Source organism: Neltuma alba, unplaced genomic scaffold, assembly GCF_004799145.2.
Source record: "Neltuma alba isolate B1F8T4 unplaced genomic scaffold, ASM479914v2 tig00006548_pilon, whole genome shotgun sequence".
NCBI classification, from domain to species: Eukaryota; Viridiplantae; Streptophyta; class Magnoliopsida; order Fabales; family Fabaceae; genus Neltuma; species Neltuma alba.
This window is the reverse complement of record NW_021634496.1, coordinates 5,684-17,111: the sequence shown is the minus strand read 5'-3', so window position 1 is coordinate 17,111 and position 11,428 is coordinate 5,684. Positions and strand designations below refer to the sequence as shown.

Sequence of the window (11,428 nt, the reverse complement as noted above, 5' to 3'; positions counted from 1 at the left end):
AGCCAGCCAATCAGCTTATTTGATTCTCTTTTATCAGTCAAATACTTCATGCAGATCCTCCTTTAAATACACAAGAGGCGATTTCAAGACCCGGAACTGCAGATATTGAAGAACACAGGGATCAGAGAGGCTAGCTAGCTTTTTAACTATGGAGTTTGCTCTGCGCAGATCTGGCCAAGAAGCTGAACCAGCCGAGGAAGAAAAGAGAAGTGAATCTACTGCTGCTCATAATCATGAAGCTCCTCCTCGTCTTAAACAAGATATTACTGTCGAGGTGAAGATTATACATACATACACATATATATATTTATATAAATCACTCATCACAAAGCAAATTAAATCGATTGTTTGTGTGTGTGTTTCAGTTAATTATTTTACATCTTTTGAGTTCAAAATCCTTCTGGGTTTCAGATTCTGTATTCAAAAGGTTTCTCCTCTCATTTGTTTTGTTCCGGTCGATCGATCTTGCGTATATATACAATTGAAAGCGAAGCTATAGCTTCTTGATTAAACGCGCTCTAGCTTTACTGTTAAATTCGTTTAAGCAGTTAATATGATTATGGAAAATTAATTAGGATTCTCCTTATTGGAGTACATGGCAAATATACATGATGTTTCGATTGTATAGTTTCTTCATTTTTATTTCCAAAATTATATCTTTAAAGTAATTTTTGCTATATATTAAACAGCAAGCGCATACCCAGCATTCATACAGAACAAATTGATCAATATAATAATTACGAAGGGACAAGGAGATATGATGTGTAGCAGCCGGTCTCTTTTCGATTTGAGATTCTTTATTTTGTCCCAGGTTAACCAGTTTTTCTAAATGACAGTAATTATATTACAAGTTTATAACACACACACCAGCAGCAACTTTAAAGTACTCAAAGTAATTAACCATTAGCGATGAAGACCTGCAGATTGAGATTTTTATCAGCGGGATAAAGGATAAAAGGGTCTAGCTATTAATTTTATTTTAGGTGTGTGTGTAATATAATTATAAAACGTAATTTAATTTCCTTTGAGATGTAAGAGTTGACCGAAGCATGTGTGTTTGGAGGATAAGCTAATGATATCTAAAATTGTGATAATCCACACACTGCACATGTGAAACCAGAAGATTGTCGGCTGTACCCAGTCGAGTTCTATTTATGCTTTTTCTTTGTTTTTGGTTTTTCGGGTAGATCATCGTTTTCATTTTTCCGAAGACAAGTTGACAAAACCCTAGTCATATATCGCACACGCAACAGAAGAGGGAGGGAAAAAGTTCTGATTATATATACACCCATTAATTCAACTATTGGATTTACAGGTGCCGCCGATGAATACTACCGATAGATCCGTCGTGGACACTGGACCACCTCATGCATCCTCAGCCAAAAAAGAAGAGGTTTGTTTTAATCATTCGAGGAATCCTACATCAGTTACTTACTGTCTATTTAAAGTCAGCTTTTATAAAAAGTGGATAGAAGAAGTTGCTTACTTTTAAATGCTTATGTGAATGGGTGATTGATACATAGGTTGACGAACTTGAATCAGCAAGAGTTGAAATGGGTGAGGTAAGAGAAGAAAACCAAAGGCTAAAGATGTGTTTGGAGCGAATAATGAAGGAATACCAGGCTCTGCAAATGCAATTCCACGTTATAGCTCAACAGGAAGCTACGACGAAATCTGATCAAAAAGGAGATGTTGGTAACAATCAAGAGCCTGCTGAGGAATCGGATCTGGTTTCACTCAGTCTGGGAAGAGTTCCGGGTGGTAGTAGTAATCCAAAATCTGACGAAAAATCTAAAGTCATCAACCCCAAACCGTCATTACATTTACAGCGACAAGAGGGAGAAGAAGAAGAAGAATTCAAACAAGACTTGTCTCTTGGACTGGATTGCAAATTTGAAACATCAAAATCTGGAAGCACGACTGAAGCTTTGCCAAATAATAATGCGAGCCCCACCAATAGCTCTGAATTAGTTCACAAGGAAGAAGAAGCTGGCGAGAGTTGGCCACCAAGCAAGGCACTTAAAACTCCCAGAGATCCCACAGATCAAGACGAAGTTTCCCAGCAAAATCCTGCTAAGAAGGCCAGAGTTGTGTGAGAGCAAGATGTGACACCCCAACTGTAAGTACAATGCATATATAACTTGCCCATGAATACACTCAAGATATATATAGTAAGAGCACTATTTATTCACGCTCGAGTTATTTGAAACAGCTGAATGATGGATGCCAATGGAGGAAATATGGACAAAAAATATCGAAGGGAAATCCCTGTCCAAGAGCTTACTATCGTTGCACAGTTGCACCAAATTGCCCAGTAAGAAAGCAGGTAATTTATAATATATATCTACTTGGGTCTGAGTATCACGATATTGTTTGAAATTCGATATATGCTTTCCTTTTTGGGACATCTAAAAAAAATATTAAATTGAATACACTGACTTTATAGTCTCTTTGTGTGGGATTGATCTTCAGGTGCAAAGATGTGTAGAGGACATGTCGGTTCTAATCACTACCTATGAAGGAAACCACAACCACCCTCTCCCGCTCTCTGCTACTGCTATGGCTTCCACCACTTCTGCAGCTGCTTCCATGCTCTTGTCAGGCTCTTCTTCAACCTCTAACCTCCCTGCCGGTTCAGCGCCGTCTTCAACGGCCTCGGCGACCACCGCCATTGGCTCTGATCTCCACGGCGTCAACTTCTACCTCTCAGATGGCTACAAACCAAAGCAATTCTACCTCTCCAATCCTGCACTATCACCTTCACCATCACATCCTACAATTACCCTCGACCTCACTTCCAATAATCCTTCCTCTTCAAATTATTTCTCGCCCCACTTCAACAGATTCAATTCAAACTACAGTAACCCACCGAGATTCCCTTCTTCAGCCAGCCTCAGCTTCAGTTCTTCAGACTCCAACGCAATTTCATGGAGCAACAATGTGGGGTTCCTCGGTTACAACTACAACTCCCAACCATATAATAACAACAGGAACATCCTTAGCAGCATCAACCTCGGAAGACAACTACCGATTCAAACTCCTCCTCCTCCTACTGCTCCTCAAGTACATCAAAATCCTCCTTCACTACTGCCAGACACCATAGCTGCAGCAACTAAAGTGATCACAGCTGACCCAGCATTTCAGTCAGCTTTGGCTGCTGCACTTACTTCCATTATGGGCACAGGAAATTGTGGTAGTGTTAGTGGGAATAGCACACAAAGTGTTGGAGAAATCAACTTGGGTCAGAAAAGTAACCCATGGGGAGATATTTTCGCAGCTTCTGCATCTGGGTCAGCTTCCAAAGTCAGTGGATGTGGTTCAAGCTTCTTGAGTAAAACGACGCCGTCCGGAACACAAGCAGGAAGTAGTGGTTTGATGTTTCTACCTCCATCTCTGCCATTTTCTAGCTCCAAGACCTCGTCGGCGTTATCTCCGGCTGATAATAGAAACAAGTCCAATTCCTGACGGAAATTTTCTCTTCGTATTATGATTGTTTTTTCCCTTGTAAGATAAAAGGAGAATTTTGGGCACGTACACATGAATAATAATACTACATGTACATCACTCTTGGTTTTGTTGGCTTAGGAAAGATGTAGATGATGAAGATTTCTGTGTGAATTGAACAATGTTGCATGTTACGCTCACCCAGAAATTTCTCTATATTGTGTTTAAGAGAAACATGTGTAGTGGCTGTTCCCCCCTGATCTTTTTCTTGATGGAAGTTATTGCAGTGACATCCAATAAATGTACAGAATGTGATGTAGTTCTTGTACAATTATCTAGGGAAGTTGAGTATTGCTTGTGGAAGATGAGATTAAAGGATGTCGTCATTAGGATTATAGTTAGACTCCTCCGGTCCTTAATATAGGACCCGGTTCTTGAGTTGATTTTGGTCCTAAATATAAAACCCATTTCTCATATTTATCAATTTTCTCTAAATTACCCCTATAGATACTCTCTCAACCATAATTAAATAGAAGAGGGAGAGGGGGTATTAAGAAAGATGATTATGGTGTTTTAGGAAAAATGTATCATTTTTCTTATAATTAACCAACTTACCTAACTTCCTTAATCTAATCAAATTTGTTAAATAGATCTTATATTAAGGACCGGAGGAGTATCTTGGAAGTTCATAGCAGTTAAATTGATTCTTACGGTTCTAGTTGCCAAATTTATAATAATAAAAAAAAAACTCCGTAATATAGGTTGTCTTTCAGTCAAACTCACTCGATAACATTGAGAAGGCGCGTCATTCAATAATACTAACTAATCACATTATCGATTATTAAGATAGAGAGCAATAAAAACACTTTGGCCATCGATAAGCACTAATATTCATCATTGCGTTGAAATTTAAACCATTCAGATATAATTTTAATGGTTAAAATTTAAAATTTTCAACTAATAATTTTAAAATGAAAAAATTATTTTAAAAAAACTTACAATTAAGAAATTACATTTATTTTAGATTATACCTTTTAAAAATTATTTTTTTAAAAACAAAATATTGAATATTGAATCTCAGCTATTCATATTAAATTTGAATGGTTGAAGTTTGATGAGTATGATAGTACTAATTACTGTGATAAATAATAAAACAAAGAGATGTAATGGTGAGTAAGATCATCCTTTTTTAAAAGAATTTTGTCTTTGATTGTGTTCATTCGTAAAGTTTGTGGATTAGAATAAAGTGGCGCTCATCAATAGGGACACATGCTTGCTTAGATTAAATAGCCTGAGTCCCAAGAAAAAAAAGATTAACTAGGTTTTGGTAGTACAGTGTAAATTCTCAAGAGTTCTATCCACATGAGCAGCTATGCGGATCGTGCCGCGAGCGAATTGATAACGGCTAACAAGAAGACGTCAGAAACTGATTAATGTGCTTAACACCCAGCGGGGGATGTAGCTCAAATGGTAGAGCGCCCGCTTTGCATGCGGGAGGTACATGGTTCGATCCCCTGCATCTCCATTCTCTTTTTGGTTTCGTGCGCTCGGCTCTCTGTCATTTATTTCCTTTCCTCTTCCTTTAAAAGAGCGTCTAGGCCCACCAGGCCAAGCCCAGGGATTCATCTCACACGCATATTTACATTCACATTCAAAAATAATAATAATAATAATAATAATAATAATAATAATAATGACAATACTATACCCCAAAAACAAGAGAAAATTACGTACAAGTCTCACAGAAGAAATTTTATTCATCTAAGGTCCTACGAAATGTAAAAATTACTGACAGGTCCCAAGGGACCTCAGAGTAATATATTCTATTTGTAAAATGACATTACTGCCCCTCACATTTCAAATTTACATTTGCTCTGTCATTGTGATTTACAACCTCAGCAACGACTATTAACAATCCAATGAGAAGGTGTTAACAACCTAAACAGTACTCGTTAACAACTTACTTTATAGAATCATATAACCTCCACATAAAAGTAAATTATAACCAAATAGTATAATACAACAACTTTAACACTAAAATGGGAAGCTTTTTGATATCATTAAGAATTTTAACTAAACCCAATAAGATTATAGCAAAATTTTAACGCGAAGATCCATTAACAACCTCAACGGTGAGTATTAATAACCCAAAGAGAGCTGTTAACAATCTAGACAGTATCTGTTAACAACTGACTTTATAGGATAATATAATCTCTAACAACTATATAAGATTAACTTTAACACTATTTAGTTATAATTTAGTTAGTTATAGTTAGAGGTTATATTATCCGATAAAATCAGTTGTTAACAGACACTGCTAAGGTTGTTAACAGTTCTCCTTAGGTTATTAATACTTACCGCTGAGGTTGTCAATGGATCTTTGCATTAAAATTTTGCTATAATCCTATTGGGTTTAGTTAAAATTCTTAATGATATCAAAAAGCTTCCCATTTTAGTGTTAAAGTTGTTGTATTATGCTATTTGGTTATAATTTATTCTTATGTGGAGGTTATATGATTCTATAAAATAAGTTGTTAACAGGTACTGCTTAGGTTGTTAACACCTTCTCATTGGGTTGTTGATAGTCGCTGCTGGGGTTGTAAATCACAATAACAGAGAAAATGTAAATTTGGAATGTGAAGAGCAGTAATGTCATTTTACAAGTAGAATATATTACTCTGAGGTCCCTTGGGACCTGTCAGTAATTTTAACATTTCGTGGGATCTTAGATGAATAAACTCTCTTCTGTGGGACCTGTGCGTAATTTTTTCAAAAAACAATAATAATAATAATGACAATAATAAGGAAAATGGCACAAAAACACTTATTGAATTTTAGAATAATAGACTATGACTTATTAAAATCATTACAGTAATAGTCGACGTTATTACAAAAGTAGTCAGTATAGTCTATTTATCTTTTAAGCACTTAGATTTTAAATACCAAGAAAGTACCACTTAGATTTTAAAATCCTATAACCAGAAATTTATACAAAAACGTGTTATCATTAATTGCTTATCAGGGGAAGTCAATTTTAAGCGGTATTTTTGTGGGATTTTCTCATATTTCTTCGTGGTTAATCTTTTTTCCTTCCAAGTTCAAACTGCAAGTGGGCATATGGAAGCTTCTTCCATTAAAAATCTCAAATGGAGGCTCACGTTAAGGTCCCAGAAAAATTATAGTTCCGTTTTATATGCTGACTGCAGCTTTGTGGGCAATGGAATGACAGAAGCCATGCTTGAGGATTTGGAGAACCGATCGGAATCAGTTGATGAGGTTAACCTTTTCTTTGTCTTTTTGTTTGTTGCCGATGCAAGATCTAAATAGTGATATTTTTTCCTAGGACAAATCTTTGTTCTTGTATTCTTTACTTTGATAATTCTTGCCTGCTTTTTATGTTCTGTTATTATATAAGTGTCACTCATTGTCATTGTCTATTATTACTAATTAATAAATTTTTAGGAGCTTTTAATAGTGAATTATATTGGTCTTTTTTTAAAAAAAATCTAATTCGTGGTATTAAATAGATCTTAACTTACTTTTTTTTTTTTTACTTATTTTATATCGACCTTTAATATAAGACCTAATTGATCAATTTGGAGGAATCCAAAGAATAACTAATTATTTAATTATAACATGATCTTTTTAAAATGTTTACGTGTGTCATTAGATGAAATAAGTTAGTCAAATTAGTTTTAAAAAAAACAATAAATATAAATACTTTCAAATAATTTAGTATTACGTCTGATCCTTAATACAAGAGTTAGTTGACTAATTTGAGGAGATTAGAAAACTAATTAAGTTAGTTATTTGAAATAAATAGGTGTTGTTTTTCCTGAAATATCCTTATTAATTAAGTGTATGAGTTAAAACTATCATTATTATAAAGACCAAAATAAAAGTCAAACGAGTTTTTATATTAAAAACGGAGGTAATAATTTTCTTAATTCTTTTAAATTAGTAAATTAAGTTTTATATTAAGAATACCAAGGAGTAAGTATTATTTATAGGTCATGAATATCAAAACAGATTTCACCCAAACGGATTTTTGTCATATCATATCCATCATTGAAGAAATTGATAGTGACTGAAAGCTTTGCAACTAAACCAACCAAGAAACTAATTAACCGCAGGTCTCAAATAAAAGATTAAATATAAATAGAAAATATTTAAATGTCTATCTGTCTTAATTCCCAGCAATAATTATGTTACGTACATCATCTGCAAATCAGCCCTCTAAATATTAAATTCTTTAAAATCTTTTAGTATTATATTGTATTTAATTTTTAGATTTGAAATTTAAGTAATTTTCTCTCAAAACAAATACTTTCGAAGGGTAATGATTGACCGATCGTTATCATTGTCAATCTTCAAAAGCAAGTTGTTCTTATCATGTCATAGTTCAACTTCAAATCATTTGAATTAACATCATGGAAAGAAACAACCTTTTTTTTATAAAAAAGAAAAAGAAAATAAAAGTACATAGTGCATATAGACAGCGAAAAGAGGGCAGGAATTTTAAAGGAGTTTAGAGAATCCCATCAAGCCTTCCCCTGGTAGCCCCATGGATTGTTTCTAGCCCAGTTCCATTGATCCCTGCACATCTCCTCTACACCGTATTTTGCCCTGTAAAATAAGAATTATTTTCATCATCAGCAAATTAAAACACAAATAATCCAAAATAACAGATATTATCAATGTCCTTACTTCCAACCAAGTTCTCTCTCGGCCTTCTCTGTGGATGCATAAACAGCAGTGGCATCTCCAGGCCTCCTTGGACACAGTTTCAAGGGAATTTTCTGCAGAACAAAGAGTCAAAAACAATATAGAATTTCAGCATTGATAATATATTTGACATGTATGTGTAGTGACAGGACGATTCAATGATACCTTGCCAGAGGCCTTTTCAAATGCAGCAACCATTTCGAGTACTGATGTACCTTGGCCAGTTCCCAAGTTATAAGCTGTACAACCTAAGCAAAGAGTTTGCCAATTAACTTGAAGCAGACCAAGATGGAAGGCAATGTTATGGATATGTAATGGAAAGGATATATTTTTACCGATATGCTCAGTAGTGAGAAGCTTTCGCAAAGCAGCAACGTGACCATCTGCCAAGTCCATTACATGAATGTAGTCTCGAACTGCTGATCCATCCTTTGTGGGATAATCATGGCCATAAACATTAAGTTCCGGCAATCTCCCCACGGCTACTTGCTGAATGTAAGGCATGAGGTTATTGGGGATGCCCCTAGGATCTTCACCAAGTTTACCACTTTCATGTGCCCCTACAGGATTGAAATATCTGAGCAAAATAATCCTCCATTCTGGCTCAGCCTTCTGAATGTCTCGAGCGATTTCTTCAAGGAAAAGCTGTCATATATGCGTTAGAGAAGAAACAAAACCAAACTTGTAAATCTCAAAAATAGGCATTCCTCTTTGGAGAGTTTTGATTACCTTAGTTCGTCCATAAGGATTCATTGCCTGTAAATTGAAATCCTCTACACATGGTATCTTTTCGGGTTGGCCATAAACCGTTGCGGATGATGAAAAGACCATCTGTTTTGCATAACATGAATTTTTTAGTAGAACTGGATTTTAGAAACCTATATACTAGGTGCATACAAGATTCTGAAGCTTTTTGCTAGTATTTGAAACAGAAGAACCTCAATTAGGCTCGAAATTTCAAGTAATGGGATCATGGGCCAACCTTTTTGCAGTTATATTTTGCCATAACTTCATAGAGATTGATGGTCCCAATCAAATTAAAATCAAAATATCGGCGGGGATTGGCAACACTCTCGCCAACAGCTTTTAGACCCGCGAAGTGAATCACAGCATCAAATCTGTTTCAGCGTTAATTCCAATAAAAAGAGAACGTCTCTTAGCAACTACGCTGCTTGCATGTATTTAAGATGGAAAGAGAAAAAAACAGAGCTCTGGAAAACCGGATTAGTATGAAGCAGTATGCTTCATACTTCACAGAGTAGAGAGAGGTGTTTGCATAAAACTTGGGAGGAAGAAATGTATAAAAAAAAACACGAGTAAAATTGGGACTAATTTCGACCACGTACTTGGTTTTAGAGAACAGATTGTCCAAGTCTTGCTTGTTTCTGAGATCAAGCTGAAACAGAGACAGAGCAAGAGAATCAAAAGACTGAAAGAACTATTTCATGGGGAAACAAGTGTTTTGTAATCCGAACCCAACCAAGAAAACTGCACACACCTTGGTGAATTCAAGTCTATCAGAAAGTTGAGGCCCCACAAGTTCCCGAACTCGATCCACGGCTTCTATAACGGAATTGTCCAAATTATCGATGATAGAGACCTTAAATCCACTTTTGAGGAGCTGAACGACGGTGTGAGTGCCGATGAAGCCAGCCCCGCCGGTCACCAAAATGGTCTGATCGGAGCTCACCATGGTTTGGATAGATATCAAAGATGACGTGCACGGAAGAGCAAGAACAGAGGGGGCAGATTGAATTGAGAGAGAGAGGGAAAGCAGAGGGAATTTAAAGAGAAAATCAGGAAGAATTAAACGGTGAGATTCGCTGGATATGAATTGGGATTTACTAATGTTTATCTAAGTTTGATTCTGTTTAATATAAATCTTTCATGATTTGCTATGTTTGGGAGCCTCGTTTGGGAAAGAAGGATACGTATCCCAGTTTGGCGCGCTGATTATGCGCTGCGTGTGATGGAAAGGGTCGGGCAAGTGGGCTCGAGATTGGTTTGCCACGTCACGTATTGTTCAGAACAGCTGTGACCCTGAAGGAATTCTGTTTTTACTGTTAGGAGCTGTGGTTGAGCTGTCCCAAGTTTATCTATCAATTTTGGTTCTTTAATTTGTTGAATAAAAATGAGAATTTTCGACCCTTCTAATTTATTTTTCGAAGATCGTTTGTGCTATATAAAATATTGAATTAAGTTTTTTTAATTTAATTTTAGAGTTTATGACCAGTATTCTTTATTAATGGTTACTTGACACATTATTTTTCTCCTTTTTAAGTTCAGCATCCCGTATCTTTGCTTGTAGTATTTAGGCGTCTCATTTTGTTATTTTGGACTGTATTTGTTAGAATCCGTTTTGTCTTTTTTTGGATTCCGTTTTCCAAGGAGATACAAACTCTATCAATAATCTAATATTTTAACAATTGATATGAAAATAATAAATTTAATTCTTTTGCCAACTGAAAAATGGCAAAATTTAATCGATGTAATATTGTTGGAAGTAATGATTTGATATGAATTATAATCACAACAAATTTATCCGCGTAATCACAAATTGCATGTATTAATACACATTTTCTTTGAAAGTACAAAAAATTGTAAATTTGCACTTAGACATAAGTTCCCCCCTAAACTAGGGAGGGGCACTTGTATTGAGGTAGGGTTTGAGAAATATAATTTATATTAAATCATTAAAATATAAGTTTAGAGAAGTTGAAATAATTAAAATTATTCATAAAAGTTATAGAAATTAGAAGACCAGGCCTGATACCATGCATCAAACGGCTTGAAAGTGAAAAAAAAGAAAAGAAAGTGGTTTAAAAACTCAAAATGACAAATTGGATTTTTTTTTTTTTTTACCTGAGACAGATTGGCTTTTAAATTTTATAGTATGAAGCAAAAATCATGTATCTCTGAGTTGTCTAAAATTGTCTATAAATAGAAAAGAGGCTTTATGTCATTGAAAAGAAAAAAAAAAAACAAGAAGAAGAAAACTTTTACAAGTCATGACTAGACTAGATAAGTTCACATGTCCTACACTATTCTACACTTTAACCTAATTAACTTCTTGTCACTTGTACTGGGTCTGGTATTTAAGCGTTTTTTTTAATTTTTTAAAAATGTACATGTAATTTTGTTTTCATCAATTAATTTATTCCAAGATTTTATTTTCATTTTTTACGTCGAATTTGAATTACATGTTATTCCTGCGTTCGAGAAAATTGTTTTAAAAAAATAATCATATTTATTTGTTTCT

The 11,428-nt window shown here is 35.0% G+C and overlaps 1 protein-coding gene, 1 non-coding gene and 1 pseudogene across 2 annotated transcripts; 2 read left to right on the top strand and 1 right to left on the bottom strand.

Annotated features, from left to right (window-relative positions):
• Positions 1-115: 115 nt before the first annotated feature.
• Positions 116-3,531, top strand: LOC114750614 (probable WRKY transcription factor 61; annotated as a pseudogene).
• Positions 3,532-4,896: 1,365 nt separating this feature from the next.
• On the top strand, positions 4,897-4,969 carry TRNAA-UGC (transfer RNA alanine (anticodon UGC)). The gene has a single exon. It is a non-coding gene; the product is annotated as a tRNA-Ala (tRNA).
• A 2,838-nt stretch (positions 4,970-7,807) lies between these two features.
• Positions 7,808-10,067, bottom strand: LOC114750616 (bifunctional UDP-glucose 4-epimerase and UDP-xylose 4-epimerase 1). The gene is made up of 8 exons (XM_028939212.1): positions 9,668-10,067; positions 9,516-9,565; positions 9,152-9,287; positions 8,899-9,000; positions 8,505-8,814; positions 8,335-8,417; positions 8,152-8,243; positions 7,808-8,070 (listed from the first exon to the last, which is right to left on the bottom strand). The coding sequence occupies exons 1-8, from the start codon at positions 9,860-9,862 to the stop codon at positions 7,986-7,988; spliced, it is 1,053 nt and encodes a 350-aa protein (XP_028795045.1). The 5' UTR covers positions 9,863-10,067; the 3' UTR covers positions 7,808-7,985.
• Between the last annotated feature and the right edge of the window lie 1,361 nt (positions 10,068-11,428).